Source organism: Erythrolamprus reginae, chromosome 12 (assembly GCF_031021105.1).
Source record: "Erythrolamprus reginae isolate rEryReg1 chromosome 12, rEryReg1.hap1, whole genome shotgun sequence".
NCBI classification, from domain to species: Eukaryota; Metazoa; Chordata; class Lepidosauria; order Squamata; family Dipsadidae; genus Erythrolamprus; species Erythrolamprus reginae.
The window spans coordinates 9253294-9277664 of NC_091961.1; the positions used below are offsets into that span (position 1 = coordinate 9253294).

At 39.1% G+C, this 24371-nt stretch overlaps 1 protein-coding gene across 1 annotated transcript; it reads left to right on the forward strand.

Moving 5' to 3' along the window:
- Positions 1-637: 637 nt before the first annotated feature.
- On the forward strand, positions 638-21850 carry BNIP3L (BCL2 interacting protein 3 like). Its single transcript, XM_070765707.1, has 6 exons — positions 638-1010; positions 8833-9019; positions 13718-13790; positions 14771-14874; positions 16767-16916; positions 18841-21850. The coding sequence occupies exons 1-6, from the start codon at positions 926-928 to the stop codon at positions 18887-18889; spliced, it is 648 nt and encodes a 215-aa protein (XP_070621808.1). The 5' UTR covers positions 638-925; the 3' UTR covers positions 18890-21850.
- The last annotated feature ends 2521 nt before the right edge of the window (positions 21851-24371 follow it).

The following is a 24371-nucleotide window of genomic DNA, read 5'->3' on the forward strand; positions in this document are numbered from 1 at the left end:
AAGAAATACCAACGAAGTAGGGAAAACGGAAAACATGTTTTGTGCATCAGTTTTTATCTTCATTTTTAACAAAGAAGGAGGAGAGAACAACCTTTCTGGATGTCTATTATTTTCTAGGCCAGTGTTTCCCAACCTTGGCAACTTGAAGATATCTGGGCTTCAACTCCCAGAATTCCCCAGCCAGCAAATGCTGGCTGGGGAATTCTGGGAGTTGAAGTCCAGATATCTTCAAGTTGCCAAGGTTGGGAAACACTGTTTTGGGCAACTATTTGTAGCACTTGTAACACAGTTCTTATCTGATACCACCTCAGAGGATGTTTTCCAGATTCCCTAGTTATTTTTTTTTTAATTTTTAATTTATATTTTATTTTATTTATAACTCTAGTTTGGTTACAATCTTGGATTTCAAATAGGAACCAGGCACTCCCCTGCTTAGCTTTTTAAACCATCCCCTCCCCCGATTTCATTATAAACCCCAAGCTATGATTTCTCCAATTCGGCGCATGCGCAGCAAGAGGAAAAAAAATAAGACCACCAGACGGGGGCGGGGGAGATTTTGAGGGAAGCTACGTGCGAAGATCGAGGACAAGCATGCGCATTCCCGGCTGGGACCACGCCCCCCTCTCCGGCTCCGAATGGCCTACGTGAGGAGCGTCAGGGAGGAAAGGCTCTATCTGCGTGAGTGGGCGGTGCCTGTGTCCCGGCTAGGGGCCAGGATTCCACGGCGCGTGCGCAGCGGCTCGGCGGAGGCGGGGTCGCTGGGGCTGGCGTCGGGGAGCGTACAGATAGCCACTCGCGATCCCAGCTGTGCCGCTGTTATCGCCGCCGCCACCGCTGGTCTTAGCCTCGGGGAGCTGCCTCCGCTCCTCCACGCGCTGCCTCGGACGGACCACCTCCGCGCTCGCCGTCAGCTCGTTCCGCCGCCATGTCGTCCCCTCAGGACTTGTCTCACCACAACAATAACAACAACCTGCCGCCCGAGGGGACGCCTGCCGAGCCAGGCCTCAACAGTGAGTGGGCTGAGGACGGGTCCGACTCCTTTCATCTCCCCTTCCGCCGCCCCCTCCTCTCAGCCTCCGTCGCTCTCGCGCGCGACTAGAAGTGGGGTCCCCCCCTCAAGTGGCGGTTAGCCCCCCCCCTCCCCACAGGGCCCGTTGCTTGACAGGGATTGGCTGGTCCCTTGGCCGCACCGAACGCCCGTGGGCCAATGAGAGAAAGGGTGGGTGGCAGGCGGGGAGGGGGCCGAAGGGACACCTGAGCGGATGGTTCAACTTTGCCACCTGGCGCTTTGGACTACAACCCCCATAATGCTTTGGCGTCAGCATGGGAGTTGGTGGGGCAAAAGAGGACGATTGTGATTTGGACTGTTTTGACAATCATTCTTTGGGCAGTCTGAGGTGGGGCATAGTGCCTTCCCCGTTTCATCCATACACAACGACCCTCAGAGGTCTGTTGAGCTGAGCCAGGGTGATTGGCCTGGAGCATCGGGTGGTATTGAGTCAGATTAGATTAGATTATTATTATTAGAGTTGGAAGGGACCTTGTAGGTCAGGGGTAGGCAAAATTGGCTATTCCATGACATGTGGACTTCAATTCCCAGAATTCCTGCGCTAGCATAATTGGCTCAGGAATTCTGGGAGTTGAAGTCCACAAGTCGGAAGAGCCAACTTTGCCTACCCCTGTTGTAGGCCATCTAGTCCAACACCAAGCAGGAGTCCCTACACCATTTCGGATTATGGCAATTCAGTCTCCCTTTTAAAGTCTCAAGTGTTGGAGTCAGGTGGAGTCTGGATCTTCTCTGCATATTCTTGAGCCTTTCAGGGGCCCCGGGTTAAAAAAAAATAGGGGAAAGGAGTCCCATTGAAATGAAATGAAGTAGCTGAGAAGTATTTTCCTCAGCGTGCAATCTCCAGTCTCTGGAATTTAATAGAGATTGTACCATCCATCATGTTCTGTCTATGGAGGTTCTCAATCATCCAGTTCATGGTTGTCCCAAAGGTGGGGGGTTTTTCCCCTCCAAAGGCAACAGGATTTTTTGGTTGTTTTTTTCCCCCCTTTGTAAATATTTTGCTTCTCATCCAACACGTTTCTTCAGTTCTGAACAAGGAGAAAAGAAAGAGGAAAAAAGCACCTTTGGGATGTTTTGCCAACATTGCCACCTGATGGCATCTCGCAGTGGCTTATACTTTTTTAAAAAGCCTTTCAAGATTTAAAGTTTATTACCCATTTTATTTTCTTAGCCTTAAAAAGTCAGTGACTCCTTCACCACCACCCCAAAAGCGATCAAGGATGATATACTGCCCATTAAAAAAAACCTCTGAAAAATAACTCTGAAACTTTTAAAAGCATTAGGTTAAAAGTGTGTATGGAAATGGTCTTAAATTTTTGGTCTACTGTTTTTGTTCTTTGTGTTCACAATAATGATGACTCTACTTTTCTGATGTTTGTTATGTCATGGTATTTGTCTTGTAGTGCTGATGCTTGAAGAAACTTGTTTTTCTTCCTCTCTCCCCCCTCCCCCTGTGATATGCCACAGGGAATTTAGTTATTGCCCTGAATTATAACTCAGGTTGAAAAGTGGCTGTCCTTGTATGGTAGATTGCTGCCAGGTTAAAAAGAGACACATATGTATGATTGCTATGGAACATTCATCCAAAAGGAGAGTCATTCCTTTTAACAGTGGGAGGTTTATGGACACAGTTGATGAGGTGAGGTGATGGCATGTGACTGGCCTCCAGGTATTATCAGGCAGAATGGAATGGAGCTTTGTAAAAGAAATACAAATTATTGATACTTCTTTTCAGGATTGAAGGAACTGAGTATTTGAATCCAGTTTTCATAACCCCTTTAAACATTTTGTTGAAAGAAAACTCTATTAACTTGCATAAAATAAGTATCAATAAGCTTTGAATGCTGGGTTTTAAAAAGGATTTCACAAACAATTGTGAGGGGTAAATACATCTATAAGTTATGGAATGAGTGAATTGTTAATGGATACTTCAGTGAAGTAATTTATTTCTTTGCTAGTGACTTTAGGAAAGGAGCTACAGCTAATGGGCCTGGGTGGGAACTAGAGTGTTCAGAGTGTGTTTATTTAGCTGCCAAATCCTGTGTGTATAGTAGTACTGTATTCTCTTGTATATTCAGGTCAGTCAGATCCTCTATTGTAAATTTTCGTTCAATTTGTGGAGAAATCTTCAAGTTGTATTACATATCTTTTGGATAAATACTGTATAATATTTTGTGTTGCGGTAAGAGTTCTTGGTCTTTAACCAGGATTCTCTGATTTGTGTTTATAACATTATTATTGTTAATGGCTGTGGGGGGGTTTAGTTACCTTAATTGTGTTAGGGGCTGTAGACGTTATGGTTCTGCTAACTTGTTTTGAACTCTTGCACAAAACCTCCCTTTTGTTTGGATTTTTTGGTGGGAGAGGATAAATTAGAATAATTAATACAATAGCATTAATTTATTGCATTGATATTGTGCCACAATCAGATGTTACTTTCAGCTTCATTTTTAGGAAATATTTGAACCTGGTGGAAATAATTCTTGACCTGCATTGTGTTATAAAATTACATATGATTTTCTCAGCAACATATTCTAGAAAAGAAATATACATAGTTAAATTAGTCAGGGGAAGTTATTCCTCATTTTGTTGAAATAGCAATATGAACAGAAAGCTTGTGAAGAAAATTAAAGTTAATATTGCACAGGACAGTTGAAGGGAAAAGGTTAAGGAACTTTTACCTTCCTATGTTCTTTTTAAATTTGTTATTGAGCCCTTGATGTCTTGTGTTCTTAGCCTTCTTAAAGAAAATGTGGTTCTCTGTTAGTTCCAAAGGAAGAAATGTATAGATATCATTCATATATAGACAGACCTTATTAGTGAAAATTTTATGGGTACTCATCATTCTTTTATTGCCGATACTTTGTTGTGTTTCCAATTTTAAAAAATTTCGTTCACATTGTTGTAAACTGTCTAAAATCTGCTAGGAATAGGGCAGGTTACAAACATTGTTAAATAAATATAAAACAGGACAGAACTGTTAGGAGATACTTCAGTCATATGTTTAGGTTATATACACATAAAGAGAGGAAATGTGTATATTTACAGAGAGATAAACCACACTAAAATGCCTCTGTTATTTCGTCAGGATTTGTTACATTACCTCCTTATTAGAATTTTTTATGTATATAACCTCCAAGAATAGAAACAAATAATACCCACATGACATTGAGCCATGTGGCTAAGTAATTGTATAAATATCAAACAGTCATGAATTTACTGTGGATTTGTACATGTGATATAAAATAGCTGTATATGCAGGAACAGGAGTGGGCAGAAAACATAGTATGCTTGGATTTATATGTGGATTTTTTTAAAAAGTAATTTGTAGAAGATGGATGGGATTTTTTGACTGACAATTGCTTAGTAGTAGTGACATAATTTCTTCATCTAAATTCTATTGCTGAAATGAAGAAAACTAGAGGTAATAAATGTAATAAAGGATATATTTTTATTTCAAAGGACTCTTAGTTTATCTTTTTCCTGATTACACAGGATGAATTTGGTCAATGAAAATTCTTTTAATTTCAAATGTAGTATATGTTGTTTGAGATTTTGCTATAATTATTGGATCTTTGGTTTTTAATGCATTTTAAAACCAGTTGATTGATTCCAAGTGATTTGATTTTGCCGTTGATTTATCTTTTTATTTTGTAACATTTTGTAACATGGATTCTGTTTATAGGTTTAAAACATCATACATAATACTCTTTGATGTACCTTCCTCCCTTTCCTTCACAATAATAACTCTATTAAGAGCGGTTAGGTTGAAAGGAGGTTGGCTCAAAGTCACTGAGCTTCTGTGGTTGAGGATGGACTAAACTTGGCTCTTTTCCTTTAAGAACATAACCACATCAGCTTTTGACTTCTCTGCCTGTCTAAAGATTACTTGTAACAGTTTACAGTAATCATGTTTTCAGTTAATCAGCTCATATGCACAATATAAAAATTCTATCCAAGCATGGATACAGATTTGCCATAACAGACTAGTACAAAAGTTCATTTAGTAATTGTTCAAAGTTAACAACATTTTAAAAAGTGATTTATGACCATTTTGCACACTTATGACTTACAGCATCTGCTTGGTCATGTGAGTTACATTTGAATGCTTGACAGTGGACATTTATGATGGTTGCAATGTCCCAGAGTCATGTGATCCCTTTTTGTGACTTTCTGACAAGCAAAGTCAGTGGGAAACAGATTCACTTAAGAACTGTGTTACTAATTCAAGAATTGCAATGATTCGCTTAACAAATGTGGCAAGAAAATTCAGAATATATACATCTGGTCAGGAAAGCTTGCTGGGAATCTTAATATATTTACTGTGTAGACCAAGGCTGTCAAACTTGTGGCCTATGGGCCAGATCTGTCACACGCTGGCCACGCCCACCCTTGGTTTAGCGAGGGGAGGGAAAGTTGTGATACGTCATGTGACACCACTATGATGGTGTGAGTTTGGCACCCCTGGCATACACCCTTAAAATATTTGCAGTATAGTATCAAATGTTTAACTTTATCACTCCTGAGCTAAAAGGGCAAGTATGTTCTCATAAGGAAGCTTTCTAACAGAGCAAATGGAAGAACAATCAAGCCTGGTACAAGATTGCATAATATTTAAGCAATTTCAAAGTGAAAGGATGTTTGGTTGGAAATGCTGCTTGAGTCCCAAATTCCAGAGCAAAACTACTAGGAACCATAGGGCAATCATTAAGTATTGTACCTCATGATTCTTGACAAATGTATCTTTTCTTTTATGTACACTGAGAGCCTATGCACCAAAGACAAATTCCTTGTGTGTCCAATCACACTTGGTCAATAATGAGTTCTATTCTATTCAGTTGATTTTGCCATTCTTGGCCAGGTTACACTTTTTAAAAAGAATCATGGAACAGACTTTGCAATTTAACTAGTGGGATCTGCTTCTAGTCTAAATGGAATTTGTCAGAGATTACAGTAAGTAGGTCTATTAGATAAAAGTTAACCAAAAATTAAAAATTGCCAGCCAAGCATGAATCTGTGTACCTTTAGGAGAAAGTCAGTTTGGTTTACTGATGTTGTACTAGAAACCAGGAGAGTATGAGTTCTAGTCCCGCCTTCGGCATGAAAAACTGGCTGGGTGACTTTGAACTAGTCATATTCTCTCAGCCCAACCCACCTCACAGGGTTGTTGTTGTGGGGGAAATAGGAAGGAGGAGTGCTGTGCATGTTTGTCGCCTTGAGTTACTTATAAAAGAATAAAAGCAGAATTTCCTTTAAAAAAATCTAATAAATAAAGTACCATAAATTAGCCTCCAGATGAAGGATGGCATTGGGAGCACATTGGGATCTGAAATATTGCTTTCAAAAAATTGGGCTGAAAGCTGAAAGTACCGTACTATAATGGTTGGAATATGGACTTAGCTGGATTCCTTAGGAAAGCTGAGCCCTAAGTAACTTGAGCCGTCCCGAATCTTCGGAGAAGGGCGGTATACAAATCTAATAAATAATAATAATAATAATAATAATAATAATAATAATAATAATAACAACAACAACAACAACAACAACAACAACTCAATAGAAGCAGATATGAATGTTTCCTTTCACATAGAAAAACCCTAAAATCCCTATTGCATTTTCAGCTTCTTGCCTGGGGCATAAAATAGTAACTCCAGATATGTAAAACATTTAATATGCTCAGTGATATTATCTTTGATGTTCCAATTTTTATTGTGTTTTGGAGGGAGAAAAATAGACCTTTGTGTTATATAATCAGAATATTATTATCTGTACAGTGCTAAATTATGTAATATTCTTCTGAGAGCAACCGGTATCTTTGATAAGATCATCTCCATAAATTCACTGAACCTTTGTTGGCCGTAGATGGGAGTCCAGTTCTTACAAGGCTGTAAACTAGAAATAGAAAAATAGAGCAGCTAATTAAAAAGCCCTGCCACATCCGTTTCTGGTTCATGTTACTTACTATCTATAACAGTGTTTCCCAACCTTGACAACTTCAAGATATCTGGACTTCAACTCCCAGAATTCCCCAGCCAGCAAACGCTGGCTGGGGAATTCTGGGAGTTGAAGTCCAGATATCTTCAAGTTGCCAAGGTTGGGAAACACTGATCTATAAGATACCCAAAGGGCTCATCTTACTTGCAGGCCTGTCCTCATCTTCTGTGGCTTATAAAATAGTAGTAGGCATAGTTGGGGGCATAAAACTTACCTCACAAGATTTTCTCTTCAGGTGGAATCAAAGATACTCTCAAAATTCCAAGTGCAACATAAAGTGGTAGACTTACTTAAGTATGTTTCACCCATGTGTTGTAAGATTTAAACCTTCCTGTTCTACCCTGTTTCCCCGATAGTAAGACACCCCCGATTGTAAGACGTATCGGGGGTTTCAGGGGGGTCGGCTAATATAAGCCGAAACACGGGGGTATTGCCAGGGGGGGGGGGCCCGATGATGTCGCTTCCAAGCTCCCCGCGCGCCCTTCGCCTCGCCACGGCGCCACCGCCTCTTCCCCGGCTTGGCAAAGCGAAGGACGGCGCTGGTCCGAAGCGAGCCGAGCGGGCGGCGGCTTGCAGCTGCGCCCTCCTTCGCCCGCCTCCTTTCCGGCAGGCAGGTGGGGCTGCTCAACTGCGCAGAGCGGCTCCTCCCTTCCAGACACACGCTTCCCCGACACGCGTCTGCGGCTCCACGCGTGCACGCCACTTGGAGCCCTGAGGTTGAACTTGGAAAAGGGCTCACGAGGCTCCTGTCCCGCGGCTGCCCTTCTGGACTCTGGGGAGATGCCTTCGGGAACGCGACCCTTTCAATTTTTTTCCAATGTAAGACATACCCCGAAAGTAAGACGTAGTGGGGCTTTTGGGGGTAAAAAGAAAGTAAGACACTGTCTTACTTTCGGGGAAACACGGTAGAGCCTATTGCTCCTTGGACAGAATATTCTGTACCAGCCAGCCCTGAACTTGCATACATAACTTTTTGGCATATAGATTACTGGTAATTATGCTCAAGAGGCTTACAAGGTAGTTAGCCAGATCTACTAAGTTTGTTAAATCTAGGAATGATCACTTCTGGTACCCAGTTGCTAGGAATGAGAACAATGGTTAATCGTGTATTTTCAATGTGTGTGATTTTTTTTGTATGACTGTAACTTGTTGCTCTTATCCTTAAGATTTTCATTAATATTGATTGTTTCTTCATTGCTTACTTGACCCCCTATGACAATCATTAAGCGTTGTACCTCATGATTCTTGACAAATGTATCTTTTCTTTTATGTACACTGAGATCATATGCACCAAGACAAATTCCTTGTGTGTACGATGACACTTGGCCAATAAAGAATTCTATTCTATTCTATTCTACTGCAAATTGTGCATTTTCTATAAAGAAATAATTTCATCGGTTTTTTAAAGTCCTTATCATCATTTCTTATGTAGGAATTCCAGAATTAACAATTCAAGTTACTTTATAAAATTAAAAAACTTTCTTAATAATTCCTAATTACTACTAAAATACTTTCTGAATAATGCCTAATTACTATAGTATGTTGTTTTTAAAAACTATTTCTAAATCACTAATTAGAAACATAGAAAGCTATTTGCATGCACGCTTTACAAGAATAGTTCAAAATAGTTGGGAGTAAATAGAAGCATTGTTCTCTTTTTCCCCCAGTTGTCAAAATTTGGTATGACTGCACATTTCTGCATGTAAGTGTTAAATGCTTTATGTGGACTTGGCCTATAGTTTCTGATGAGATATCTGGCTGTTCAATAGGTTCCTGGGTAGAACTGCAGATGAATGGGAATGGGAATGACAATGACAACAGCAATGCAAAAAATGGAGGTCTAGAACATGTTCCTTCTTCATCTTCCATCCACAATGGAGATATGGAGAAGATACTTCTCGATGCTCAGCATGAGTCTGGACAAAACAGTTCAAGGGGTAGTTCTCATTGTGACAGGTAAGCATTTATTTTTTGCATTTAAAAAAATATTTTGGAATGAGTTATTTTTTGGAACTGTCACTAGTATTTCATTTCCTAGAATGTAGCTTTAGCTGGATTTATGCTATAAATATGTAAATTGCTTTTTGTGGACTTTGAGCTTTTTCAGTGTTATTAAAGATTTTTGTATTATATAAGGGAGGTTAGAAGGAAATTCTGAAGGAAAAAAACCTTGCCGTTGAATAACTGCCCCGCATAATCAATTATTGTTTAAATCTACTGTTTATTTCTGAAGAGCCTTTTGCAGCAGATACTTGCTATTTATGGAATAGGATGGGGCAGAAACCTGTTTCTTTGCTAAAAATAATTATGTGGGCAAGAATCCATTATGCTTATATTGTATTCTCTTAAAGTGGTGATAAACTTAACAAGGCACTAAAACCACAGAATTAAAAAGTATACTAGGTCTGTGATACGTTATATTACATCTGTGCCCTCAAATTGACTGCTTCTGTTAAAGATGATTATCTTCACTGCTTAAAAGTTTGAATCCCCTTTCAATAAAATGCTCTTTGTGGCCTTGTTTTTCAATGTGTTATGAAGCATGCGCTCTTCATGTAATCACTGAAATGGTATGTGTTAGGAATTCATGCTAAGTCTTATTGCAATTATTTTACATAAAAAATTATCTGTTTATTATTGGTAGTTACAAAGATAATAAAGCTAGTAAAAGCAACACCAGGTTCTTAAGTATTATAAATATACTGTATACGTTTTTCTATAGTCAAATTATAGAAATAGAAGCATGTCTTGTATTGTTCATCTCTTAATATGCTGTGTATCTTATGATTAATTCTCTTAATCAGATTAAAGATGTCTTAAGCATCAATTTCAGTCTGATGTTGGTATGTTGCTTACCAGGGAAGAGCGCTGGTTCTGGAATTACATACTGATGATTTAGTGGAGGTGGGTGTGCCTGTATTTCCTCCCAGGAAACAACAGAGGAGGAGTTCAACTCCTATAAAGAGGAACTCCTTATTAAAGGAAGAAGCAAGGGAAAGGCACGTAAGCAGAGAAAAGTAGAGAAATGTGAAAGTTAATTATTAAATAGGTAGGGTAAACAACCTGAAGCTAAATCAGAACACTACTTAAAAAAATACACCAAACCCCCATATTGAATTACAAGCCATCAGAAGAATAGCTTTTTAATATAGAGCAGACAGAAGAAAAATGATCAAGCAATGTGAATGCTAATTATTTTAAATAGAACTCACTTTTAATATCCAGCAGTTTCTAACAACATTTCTTCTTCATAACTTTTCTGCAATAAATTACTGATCAGACATTTCTGTATCCCTATGTACCTGGTTGAGTTATTTCAAATCCACTTGCCAAGGACAGTCTTAGCAGCTAATGATACTTTTTTTTGTTTGTTGCTGTTATCAACTTTGAACATAAACGTTTAACTGCGTTTGCAGTTCTCTATGAAAGCACCAGATAAAAATTGTTTGAATTGAATTTTCTAATTTAGAGAAGGCAAGCCATAGCCATAACCAACACATTAATGTACAATCATTTCTTTTATACTGCTGATATATCATTATTGGTTTTCTGCACAATTATAATTATAAAGTAGTTTCATGCATATTTATTCCATTTTGGCTCTGTCTGTTTTCTCAGAAGCGAATTAGTAATGTTCTTTTCTCATTGGGGCTTTCTTGGCACCAGTATTCCCCCAATGGACAAGCACTCACTACCTGTGAGGAAATAAGTCTGACTTGGAGATCCTTCTGGACTCATGATTCCTCCTCAAGCAGGTAGAAGCTGCGGCAAAGATAACTTTTGCTCAACTTCAGATGGACATAAACATTTAACTTCAGTACTCTAGACCAGAGGTCCCCAACCTTTTTTGCACCAGGGACCGGCTTTCAACTAGACCAGTTTTCCATGGCCCGGTGGGGGGGGGGGAGCTAGCTGTCAGCGGCGCCGTAAAAGGGGCGATCAAGAGAGGAATGGGTGAATGAATGGACGGAGGGTGGGAAGGAAGGAAGGAAAGAGGGAAGGTACAGGAACAGAAGAAGGGTGCAAAGAAGCAAAGAAAGGTGTGAAAGGGGAGAGTAAGAGAGGAAGGAGTGAAAGAAGGGAATGAGGGAGGAAAGAAGGGAGGAAGGAAAAGGAAAGCAAGAAATGGAGGGAGGAAAGGAAGGGAGGAAAGGAAGGAAGGAAGGAAGAAAGAAGGAAGGAAAGAGGGAAGGGACAGGAACAGAGGAAGGAAGCAAGGAAACTTATGAAAGGGGAGAGTAAGAGAGGAAGGACTGGAGGGAGGGAGGGAAGAAGGTAGGAAGGAGAAAGAAAAGAAATAGAGGAAGGAAAGGTAAAAGAGAGAAAGAAAAAGAGCAAGAAAGAAAGAAAGAAAGAAAGAAAGAAAGAAAGAAAGGCAACTTCAAAGAAAGGCTCACTGAGCATCTCTCACTCTCTCTCTCTTTCTATCCCTCTTTCTTTCTTTCTCTTCCTTTCTCTCTCTCCTCTTCCTTTATCTCCTCTTTCTCTCCCCCCTCTCTCCCCCTTTCCCTCTCTCTTTCTCTCTCCCTCTCTTGCTATCTCTCCCCCCTTTCCCTCTCTTTCTCCCTCTCTTTCTCTCTCTCCCCCCTCTCTCTTTCTCTCTCTCTCCCCCTCTTTCTCTCTCTTCTTCTCACTTTCTCTCTCTTGTTTTCTTTCTGTCTCTTTTGCTTTCTCTCTCTCTCTCTTTCTCTCTTGTTTTGTTTCTCACGCTCTTTCTCTCTCTTGTTCTCTCTCTCTTGCTATCTCTTTCTCTCCCCCCCTTTCTCTCACTCTCTCTTTCTCACTTTCTCTCTATCTTGCTGTCTGTTGCTTTCACTCACTCTCGTTCTCTCTCCGTTCTTCTCAGCGGTGACGCGCGCACGCCCTGCCCGCCTCACATTTGCCGAGAGGACTTTCGCCCCGGGCTCTCAGCAAGGGGGTTTGCATGAGAGGCGGGGCCGGCGGAAGGTGATATTCAATGTCGGGGGCGCACGGGCGGTCTTGCGCGCACTCCCTATCTCCCTGCTAGCCCACTCGGAATACGTATTCAAAATAAGAAAAGCCTTTGCCGGCGAAGGCTTTTCTTATTTTGAATACAGTATTCCGAGTGGGCTAGCAGGGAGATAGGGAGCGCGCGCAAGACCGCCCGTGCGCCCCCGACATTGAATATCACCTTCCGCCGGCCCCGCCTCTCATGCAGCCCCCTTGCTGAGAGCCCGGGGCGAAAGTCCTCTCGGCAAATGTGAGGCGGGCAGGGCGTGCGTTCCGGGTGCGGGAGGAGCTGCGGTGAAAGGCAGGAGGTGGCAGAGGAGCAGAGGGGGCAAATCGGGCGGGCGGTGGGCAGCGCGGAAAGGCCGAGGGGGCCCTGGCGCCGCGGACCGGCTGAAAACCCCCAGCGGCCCGGTGCCGGTCCGCGGACCGGCGGTTGGAGACCCCTGCTCTAGACCAGTGCTTGCCAACCTTGGCAACTTGAAGATATTTGAACTTCAACTCTCAGAATTCCACAGCCAGCGTTCGCTGGCTGAGGAATTCTGGGAGTTGAAGTCCAAATAACTTCAAGTTGCCAAGGTTGGGAAAAACTGCTCTAGACTAATTGCAGTCTTACCTGCTGCAGAGTGACCTGGTTGCAATAACTCTGGCCCTCTTTATCGCTTGGTTGGATAAGTACAATGTATTTGCAAGGGAATTATTTTAAAGGCTACTTGGAAACCATGAGTTGGTTTCCAGGTACAATTTAAAGTTTGAGTTTTAAACCTGGCTTGATACCAGATAATTCCAGGACTGCCTACTCCCAACTTGAATCAGTCCAATCTACTATTTAATTTAATTTAATTTAATTTTATTTTATTTTATTTTTATTTGTTTGTTTTGTTTGTTTGTTTGTTTGTTTGTTTATTTATTGGATTTGTATGCCGCCCCTCTCCATAGACTCGGGGCGACTAACAACAGTAATAAAAAACAGCATGTAAATCCAATACTAAAACAACTAAAAAACCCTTATTGTAAAACTAAACATACAAACAAACATACCATGCATAAATTGTAAAGGCCTAGGTGGAAAGAATATCTCAGTTCCCCCATGCCTGATGGCAGAGGTGGGTTTTAAGGAGCTTACGAAAGGCAAGGAGGGTGGGGGCAATTCTAATCTCCAGGGGGAGTTGGTTCCAAAGGGCCGGGGCCACCACAGAGAAGGCTCTTCCCCTGGGCCCCTCCAAACGACATTGTTTAGTTGACGGGACCCGGAGAAGGCCCACTCTGTCGCTGGGATTCGTGCAGCAGAAGATCTCTTATTGAGAAATTCCTTGTAGTCCTTCACTTCTGACAAGAAAGGAAAGTCTCTCACTGTAGTAGAAATCAGGCTATCCCTTTCTTTGATAGCTTTCAAGAAGCTGTTCTTCAGAGAGTTCTAATGATACAACATATTGTGCTGTCTTTTTATTTATATTGCATTGATCTTATTCCTGTTACATCTAAAGGATTTGTGGTTTAGTGATTAAGTTGCAATTTTAAAGTACTGCAGATATTTTATTATCTGAGCCACTGAAAACTGTTAAATATAGGATATAAAAATTAAACAAATATATATTTTGTAATAGATATAAATGAAAATTAGTAACAATGCATTGTAACCACATACTATAGAAAAAACATTGATAATGTCATTCTTTTCTGCAGCCCTTCTCCTCAAGAAGATGGACAGATAATGTTTGATGTGGAAATGCATACAAGTAAAGACAATAGTTCTCAGGTATTTTCCTTCTGTTTACCTACAATCCTGTTTGTGAAGGATTAGGGTAGCACAATTTTAAAATTCTATTCTAGCAGTGAGTTTTTATTCACTATCTAATCCGGATAAATGATCTCATTTCTGTATTTTTCCCCCCAGTGAAGAGGTACTCTTTTTATTTAAAATGAAGTTTTTGTGCTCCTACAGGCATTTTAACTTGTATTGTTGTGGCAAGAACTCTTCGATAGCATACTTGTGTAGCTTTGTGCCTCCCAAAATTTATCAGTCAGCAGCTGCTTATTTAAGACAGCTTCAGATAATATATTAATTTTTGTGGAAGGGTAACTAAAGTTTGGAACAAACTTTTTGGATTTTAATTAAGAATATTGGTCTCACCCATAAATACTTAAGTCCTATTTTTAGAAGTTGTTCTGTAGTAAATTGCTTGCAACATTTAGATGTTTGATTAATATCATGGAGACTTAATCATTACAGTGACACTTAACTGCTATCGAGGAATTCAGGATCTTCAAGATGTAGGTCCATAGGTCAAAGCAATAAGAATATTATTAAATATAGAAAGAGAAGATGATGGGGAAAAGAGATGAGTTACTTTTAGATAAACATGTAACAGATTATCTGTTCAGTTTTTGTCAAACTAAATTATTTTCCCAGCTGTATTTTGAGTCCGTTCATAATTTCAGACCAACTTGATGGATTATGTTTATTCTTTGCATTATGATAATTTCTTTTTGAAATAAAAGAATGCATTTGATAAAGGCATGCTGTGAGCTATGAAAGCAAAGCACAGTTTCTTATAAATGGTATAAAACCGGTTCAAATGAAATCTTTCAGTTGTTGCTCCTGATTTGAAATTTTATAAAACAGTCAGAATTGCCAGCGTAGAATTGCTATCTCCTGATAAATGTTCTGCAGGAAATAACCAGGGGAACAATTGAACTACAAATGAATTACAGAATGTATTCATTATATATTTTCAGTCTGAAGAGGAAACAGTAGAAGGCGAAAAGGATGTGGACGTTTTGAAGAAAAGTGCTGACTGGGTATCAGATTGGTCAAGTAGACCAGAAAACATTCCTCCCAAGTGAGTTGAAATCCTTTCTAATAAATATACTTTTACTGAGAAGAAATGTTGATTGCAACAGAATATTAAAATAATAATTTAAATTATAAGCTTCAGTAAGCTAAGAGCAAACACCACCAAAACTACTCCCACCAACTGGACAAACCATAAAATGAGAGCAAACCCCAGTCCCTTGTAGCACTGATGATGTTGCCTAATTTGGTAATGATATCTCTGCAAGAAAACAACCAACCTGCCCAAAGGTTTGCCTTTCAAATGAACCACCCAAAGCCAGCTGTTCTGAAGTGTTTTGCACATTCTGGGTCCCCTTCAACTGAGCTGCCAAATTTTAGCTAGGAAGTTCTTTGCAATTCTGAGGCATGAAATCCATGAAAACTGTTGATATAATTTAGATGTAGCAGTTCTTTATTGCCTCTACCTTAATAGAAAGAAAAAGGAAAAGTCCCCTTCATAACATAATTTTTGTATAATTCATCCTTCTACTTTAGCCTCCTTTGCCCAAGGAGAAGTACAGCAGAGTCACTAAAATGTTGCTCACCACTGCATTCCAGGCAATTAACCATCAAATTTCTTATATTTGTTGCCTAACACAAATGCACTGGGTTTGTTTTCTAGAAATGAAATCTAACTGGGCTTCGTCTTGCTATAAATTGCCTACCTTTTATAAGAGTGAAAAGAGTGCTTTGTTTATTAGCAACATGAGAAAATAACAGTTTTGCTCCGTGGACCTCTGTAATCTGATCTCATTATGCATTCACCATGGAAGCACAATTGTCCCATGCTTGAAAATATCGAAGAAGTAATTTAGCAAGACTTTAATAGTTTAATCATGACTCACTAACCTGAACTTGTTCATTTCGTCATTTCTGCTGAGACTGATCTAATGTTTATTGAATACCCAAGAAGGCATTCTGTTTTAGGATTCTTAAATTTGAAGAAACGTCTATTAAATGCAAATAAACTTTGACATGTGTTCTGTCGGGCTCTCTGATAGGAGCCTCCCGAAAATTCAAGGGTACAAATTCAGACACACACACACGTTTGAAAATTCAAAACAATGTTCTTTATCACAAAAGTCAAAATAAACTAAGCACTCTTTTTGTATTGCAAAGAGCACTCTTCTCAAAACAACTGGGTAGTCTGTACAATTTCCCTTAAGCAGTCATTAAGTACTTAGCCAGCAGCTGTGGAGAAACTTCACACCCCTTCTTCCAACGAAGTGAGACACACACACACACACACACTTGTTGCTCTGCTTTGTTTGCCAAGGCATGAAAAAGCAACAAAGTCCAGAAAACACAGGATTCCTGACAAACTCAGATCAGATATTCTTCCACAACAGCCAAACCCACATGCTGCTATTTATAGCAGCAGCCCTAATTACTGGAGCCCCACCCAAACACAGGTGGCCTCCCTTATTTCCTGTAATATGTTCTTACTTGGTCTCTTCTACACATAATTCTGTGCTTGCGTGGGTCCAAAACGTCATCATCTGAAGCTATAGAAGATAAGGAAGATTGACTGCCTTGGCTGTGTGCCAAGCCCTCCTCTGCCGAGTCACTCCCACCTTCTTCTTCGTCCGAGGAAACTAAACTCTGAACTGATTCTGTCGGCAATAATACAGACCTGTGACATGTTGAATTTTCCCCTGCATCCACCTCCCCATTCCCTGGGGCAGGAGCTGGGCCAGAGCCAACCACAACAACATGCAGATTTCCTGTGTTGTAAAATTGGGATGATTCTGTTAGAGATTTCTCAGCTGTTGGCCCATGTTTTCAGGTCTGAAAGAAGGTTTTCCATTACAGTTCTTAACTCTTGCTTTATTGTTTTTTCAAGTATCAATATATTCTGTACAATATATTCTATCCTCCCCTCCCCCCCCCCCTTTTCAGGGAGTTTCACTTCAGACATCCTAAGCGAGCCGTGTCTTTAAGTATGAGAAAGAGTGGAGCTATGAAAAAAGGTGGCATTTTCTCATCTGAATTTCTTAAGGTTTTCATTCCGTCTCTGTTCATATCTCATGTTTTGGCTTTGGGACTGGGGTAAGTATGACTACCTACTTTGAGTGATCGGAATGATGAGGATTATTTCCAATGGTTCTTAAAGCTTTGAATTCTAGAATTGTTCCCAGCAACTTCCAAGAATAGTGCTGGTGGGAGTGCCCGTGTTTTTGAAAAGAGAAGAAAATAAGTATATACATGGCCAGAGCAGCATTATATAGAGGTTAGTATAGGACTGCCTGGAAGGAGAGGGACATTATAAAATCAGCTGCAGAATTGTAGAGAGAAAAAACCCTAAAATATTTTCCCATCGTTCTATCATAAAGAGAAAATGTATTCCTGCTATTGCTTTTCTGTCAGGGTAATCCCAGCTCCTCCTGGTTCCTTTGGATCACTGTGAGCAGGTGCTTTCTTAGTAAGAATTGAGGTTAAGTAGGGAGTGCTACTTTAACAACAGAATGCAGAGCTAAACTGCAAGAAGTCTTTGGTTAAAGGATGGGTGTACATTACAGGTGTCATGACAGCTTTTCTTAATAACAATTAGAGTTTCCCTGATGAAAAAAATCTGGGGACTTTTTGGTGGTAATGAATGAAAGATACATCACGTTCTGCTTAGCTGCCATGTATATAAAACCCACCTTGAGGGATTTTTTTCCCCTTTCAGCTTTTATTAAGGAGCTAGTTTAGGAATAAGCAACAGAAACAATTATTTGTGTTTGTTACTTTAGATATGTTGTATCCATAACCGATAAACAAGCCCAATCCCTACACTTTGTTAAGGAACAGTTGTCAGTTTTCAGAATGTTTTGAAAATCTATATTTTCATGTTTCCTGATAATGTTACAATTACATATCCTTTATCTTAAAAGCATAATTTGAATGGTCCCAACAATGCCTTTATATAGTTTTTGCCTGGGGAGGAGGAAATTGTCAGTGAGGAATGGTATTTGTGTGATCTACTGTAATTATGTTTTGATTTTAGATTCATGAAGAAAACTTTGGCTCTGGAATTAATTTTCTATATCAATATCAAGGAGCTTATACTCTAGTATTTCAATGCAAACAACTACTCTTGATGTGTTACATTAATAATAATCTGTCAATGGTTATATACTTTAGAGCAGGACTGTCAAACTGGTGGCCTGCAGGCTGGATGTGTCACACGAAGGCCACACCCAACCCAATTCTGCGAAGGAGGAAAAAAGTCACAAAATGAGGCAACGTGATGCCGCAAGTTTGACACCTGTGCTCTAGATAATTTAATATAATTCATATTCGTCCAGGTTTAATATAAATAAATAGCAAACAGATTACTTCAGGAATGCAGGAGAAAAGTGTGCACAGTACCATGTGCTTTTTCAGATACCAGGCACCTTCATCTAATTAAAGAAATGGAAGCAGGAGATAGCAATAGCACTTAGACTTATATACCACTTCATAGTGTTTTAAAATACTCTCTAAGCGGTTTTCAGAGTCAGCATCTTGCCCCCAATAATCTGGGTCCTCCTTTTACCAGTTTTGGAAGGATAGAAGGCTAAGTCTTCGGAGAGGGGCGGCATACAAATCTAATAAATTGAATTGAATTGAATTGAAGTCAACCTTGAGCCTGGTGAGAATTGAACTACTGACAGTGAGCAGAATTAGCTTGCAGTACTGCGTTGTTCTACAGCTCAGATCCCTGCCCACCTACACAAAATCATAGAATTGCACCATTCTACTTTCTTTGCCAACTGCAAGGGTTAATGATCATCTTCTTCCCGAAACATGTTAGCTGCACATCATGTTTGCATGCTTTTTTTAAAAAAATGGTACAAACGAGTACCAATGTTTCCTTAATACATTTTAATTTTCTTGATGGGTGTTAGAATTGCGGCATAGTTTGGAATAATAAAATAAGCTGAAAAGATCTTTTGGGGCAGGGGGCAGATATAAGTACCAATGTACTTTGCTTTGCATTTCATTACAGTATCTACATTGGAAAGCGACTGACCACACCTTCAGCCAGCACTTACTGAAAGAAGCAGTGCACAAATCCTGGAAATCTTGTGATGATCTGTGAAGGAATTAATGTCCTACTATTACCATTGGAACTTGAGACAATTCTAAGCATGATCTTCCTCCCCCCTCCCCAACCTTCACCTTTTTATACATATCCCGGTTCCACTAACTCTTGGAATTCAGTATTGTGTTGGGACCCTGTGGAGGTGTTTCACTAGTTGTCTTTTCCTGACCACCTTCCGTATCCTGCAGGACACATCAGAGTTGCCTAACTGAGTTTACAGTTGCCTACATGTCACAAGGGCTTCTTTCAGTGCAAAATGCCACCAGCAAATTATAATCGTTATCAGTGATGCCTCTGCCATCTCTTTATTACCATACCAAATAATCTGCCCAATGCTTAAATTAAATCTTCAGTATGAGAACTCCAGATTTTAAAAGAGACTGATAATTAACTGCTTATAAAACAAAAATATCGACAGGTTTATTTTTGCCCTGCAATTTATTTTGCAGTTGTCTTGGGTTAATTTTTTTTTTAATTTCAGGAGGCAAAAAACTTCACAGACATCCAAAAAAAAAAAAAGGAATTAGAATTTGGTTCCTCTGCAAGTTTGCATACCATGTATCTGTCATTAGATTGTGTTTCCATGAAGTAATGGATTTATTTCTGATAGCATTGGCCAGCATTTAGGTTTTTAAAAACTATTTCATTATTTGCATGCGAAGAAATTTCTAGTATTCTTCAGCATTTTATTTAATGGAAGTCTTCCTTTCAGAGTAGTTTGACTTGAAGTATCTTTGAAGTATTTAGACTCCGTGTAAAAAGAGATACCTGTATATTACTTGGGAACAGTCTTTCAATTCTGGGAGGCTGTTTTATAAACCACAATATTTTGAGTTGTCTTATATGATTGAGTTCCACTTCTTCCATATACGTGGTCTGAATTTCTCATTTGCAATTGTTGAACTCCTAAGGATTTTGGTGTCAGATCTTTATTACAGTCATAAATAGCATAAAAGATTTTGGGTAATAACGTAGAAATCTCACTAATGGGAATATTTTACATTGTTTTGCTTCAGATACGCTTTTTCCCTTAATTTAGATTTTTTAAATTTGATATAGACCAATATTACTAAATAGATTTTATTTTGATGTTTAAGCTTTATAGCGTCATGTTGAAAGCTTTCCTTCAAATTGACCTCTCCTCTATTTCATGGAGAGGTAGTTTGCTTAGGCGAGTATAGAAATAGCTTGCTATTGTCTTCTTCTACAAAGATTTTTGACTTCATTATGCAACTGTTCTTTGTGGTTTCCCCCCACAGAAGTGCTGACCTCGCCCATTTAGTATTCCATGCCAGACTAGGTTATCCAGGTGCTATTGTGTGTGTGTGTATATGTGTTTGTGGTACCTGCTGAGATTTTTTTTCTTCCTGCTTATGCATGTGAATTGCATGTTAATCATAGCAGGAGGTAGCACCTAGATGACTGGGCCTGGTCTTGACAGGTAGGCAAAGTTGGGTCTGATGAGTATTTAGAGGAGAAAGCACATAGCAATGCTAAGATTGTAGACTAGATTTAGGGACTCAGTAAAAACTGGAAGGAGCTACTGATAGGTTGGGTCCATGTTTGTTGCCAAGAAAGCGACGGGCCTGTCAAGGATGTCCATCAGCAAGTAAGTTTAATTTGAAGAAGGCTTCACATGCTATATGTTGAGGTAAGTGTGGCTGATTTTAAAATTGGCCAGAAATCAGTAGATTCTGCATTAGACTGGCAATAATGCTTATACAAAATCTTAAGAGTTGATAGACTTCTGAAAAATTAACAGTGCAAGAGCAATAGCTGGTACCACTGAAATAAGTGAAGTGAAGAGGATTTTAATGATATCTGTTCCTAAAATAACTTTGTTTCAGCCTTGTTTCTTTATAATTTACTGGAAATCTCAATCTTTCTCTCTTCCCCTTCCATCCAGTAAGTTATGCATATTCTTGAAAACCCACCAGAGGGTTTTTTGCCCTTTCAGCTTTGAATAGTAGCACTTGTATTACTTGCAACTATGTATTATTTCCTGTGTGGATATTGGATTAATTTTGAGGTGATTAAATAGAATAAGGATTGTTTAAAGCAACAATTTAAAGCTAAGTGTAAGTCTAGAGTACTTTTCAAAACCAATTATTTTATTGCATTTTGTTATAATTGGACTATGACATATGTATAAAATTTGGACCATGTTTATTAAAAAGTGGGGTGGGGGGGATTTCACTCCTGACCAAAATACAGTACATTTTGATTAATCTGCAGTATGCTATTTGATAAGCTAGAATGCCTATGCTTGTGAATCAATACCTTCAATATTATTTAGGCATCTGTGAAATTAAAACTGATGGGAAAACGTCATTGGCATTTATGTACCTGATCACTGTTGAGCTGGTTGCCACTGCAGTGTTCCAAAGCAGTATTTATTACTAACTGATTAGATGCTTGAAGTATCCTAACTTTTTATATATTACAAAATGGACCAGTTTAGTTAAAATTTGAAAAAGATATCAGTTATAACGCTTTGTTTAAGTTAAACATTATTAAGTAGCTTTATATTTGTTTACAGTTTGAGGGGAAACACAGGCCTCATTTTTCAAGCAGTGAATGAAAAATGGGTTGCAACATTTGTACATAGGATCAAGCAGAAATGCATAAGCTTGCACATTGGAAAAAGCAGCAGGCTGAACTGCAACACTAAACAAAGCAAACATTAAACTATTTACTACTTTTAAGAAATGAAAACCGAAAACTAAGAAATCACTTTTTTAAAAAAAAGCCACAAAAGACATCTGGCTGAAATTATTGGAGTTAAATGAGCCAAAGTGATTATGCATTCTTCATCTTTAGTTAGCACTTTGTAACAAGATAATATACAGTTTACAGTACATGTATAAGGTGTTGCTATAAAATTTTGTGCCATTAAAGCTGTCACAAAACTGAATTTGGTGGTTGCTTCTTGTCAGTGTTTTACCCAATGTTTGGATGATAGACCCATTCCCAGGATGTCTTCATAAGGATATGTTTAGATATACATATATATTAAGTATTTTTTTTAAGAACACTATTAAGCTTTTTGTAACATGTGAATTCTGTGCAGTTACAGATGCATACCACAGACTTGTAAAAACTTACTACACGACCCTTTGTTTCAGCTGGGAATAACTTCATTCCTTTTCCTATACATAGCAATCTTCCCAGCATGGCCGACTTCCTGGCCATTGCCTGCAACTGCCCCCTTCTTCCTATTGTCAAGTTTGAATACTAAACACTGGGACATTTTTGCATCAAAATATAGCCAGTATCAAATTTCATATGTTTTGAAACAACTGAGTACTGAGGTAGCACTGTAATAGGTTATACTCTTCTGCTTAATTTTGATAAAATATCAAACCTTGTCTTCCTTAGATGTATTCAAAGCTTTTGATCTTCTGGAACTACAATTTGAGGCTGACCTTTATAAGATGACTGATCACATGATTGTAATTATTGAGTAATTTGACTTACCAGGTTTTTTTCCTTTTTGTTGATTATCTCATAATTAACTCTTTAAAATTTGATTTTTAAAAAAAAGGCTTATTTGGATATTAACAAATACCATATCAACTATTCCTTTTTCCTAATTAGTTATAGATAATCCCTTCCAGTTTCGTAGTCGTTATGTGAAAGGTCTATTATTGTGACCTTTCACTGTGTTACAATTACTGAAGACACTGTAAAGCCAAGAAGAATAACAAATTCTAGATGACTTACAACTCTAATAATAAATCTAAATCTAAAAGTCTGGTCTAAAGTTGTTGTAATCATAGGTTTTTAGGCACTGAACATTGGAATGGAATATTGCTGAAGAGTGATGTTTTAGCCTAATGGGTGCTGAATAAAACCTTATTCTTCCTCTATGAAGGGGCAAAGTCCAGGCTGAGTAAGCAAGTTGCAGAATCCATGACCACATGGAAAATAATTAACTTGATATACAACATGAAGAAAACCTATAGCTAGTCATAGTGGATGTCAGTACCCAAACTTCAAATATAAAAATAAGTGTTCTAACTCTTGAAGTCAATAGCAACCAGCCAAAGCCATATACTTTGGGGATAATCCCAGAAGTTAAATGTTTCTGAATGCGAAATGATTCACATCAGGTTTGGCTGTATCATGGTTATCCAAATGCCCCAAATACATTCCTCAAAGCTGAATTAAAATATAGCTGTCCAAATTTAAAAGCAAGTTTATTTTAAAAATTCCACAGAGACAGATGTAAGAATGACTCAATTAATGAACAGAAGTAACATGAGTCAAATGACTAATGAAGAAAAATAGGTACAGGTACGCCTTGGCTCAAGGCTACAATTGGGACCAGAATTTATGTTGCTAAACAAGATAGTTGTTAAGTGAATCACACCCATTTTATGGCTTTTTGTCCACAGTTGTTAGGCAGATCCAGCTGTGCCTATTGGTTGCTTATCCAAAACTGGCTGGAAGATTGCAAATGGGGATGCTGCATTCATTTTAAATACCTGCTGCAGAATTTTAAGGACCAGTCATGAGTCATTTTTTTCAATGCCTTTGTAACTTCAGACAGTCACTAACCAAATGATTGTTAGTTGAGGATTACCATGATTGTAAACCAAAAATAATAAACTATTGTTCCTTTCATAATAGGGAGATTGGGACGGGTATTTTAGAATTGATTTGGTGACATATAAATCAAACAGTCTAGATTGAAATTCCCCACCGATGATCCTTAGTAGGCTTGAGAGGTAGAAGGATTTGGGGTGTGTGTGTAAAGCTAGCTTTTCTTGTTAGTGTGGGTGAGATGAACAGGCAGCACTACTTTTAGCTGACGTCATGCAAGACTTGAAACATGCATTCAACATGTCTTAGAGGCATTGGATTAATCATCCACAAAAACAGCATGTCATAGAGGCTGCCTGGATCCTTGAGTATAGAGAATCATTTGTTTTCCAGCACAGGGTGGAGAATATGACTGTAACCGAGCTGAGAGGGAAAGTCCTTCTGTGTAAAATCTCTCAGAATTTCCTGGCGTGAAGGTTTCTATCATAAAGGAAACCTCCACATTTGGCTGGGGATATCGGTGGCCTGATTGATGCAGGCCTGGGTTATTCTCCAAATATTTCAAAGCTGGGCTGCTGTTGAAAGAGAAGCGAGGGCTTTGATGCTTTGGTGAATCTGTCTACTCGTGTCTGAGCTCCAGAGAGACTGCTGTGCTGAGACCAGGGACCATTTAAAGGCTTGCCAAAGCCCAGTAGGAGTAATATTCAGACTGAATTTTGATTATGCTGCAGCGGGATTCCTGGTTTGATCACCCAGCTTCTCTTACAAAGCTCTGGTCTGGAAAGGATTTTCAGTTTTTCATTCTCAATCCCCCCAAAATGCTACAGCCCTATTGAATATCTGCCTCTGTCTGGATTTATTTCTTGCTTAGGATAGATCTCTGGATGTAT

Bases quoted from the DNA above. Each gene is read 5' to 3' on its own strand.
- BNIP3L (XM_070765707.1), top strand. From the start codon at position 926: ATGTCGTCCCCTCAGGACTTGTCTCACCACAACAATAACAACAACCTG. The intron at 14,875-16,766 runs GTGAGTTGAAAT...CCCCCTTTTCAG, and splicing joins CCAGAAAACATTCCTCCCAA to GGAGTTTCACTTCAGACATC. The intron at 16,917-18,840 runs GTAAGTATGACT...ATTTCATTACAG, and splicing joins GTTTTGGCTTTGGGACTGGG to TATCTACATTGGAAAGCGAC.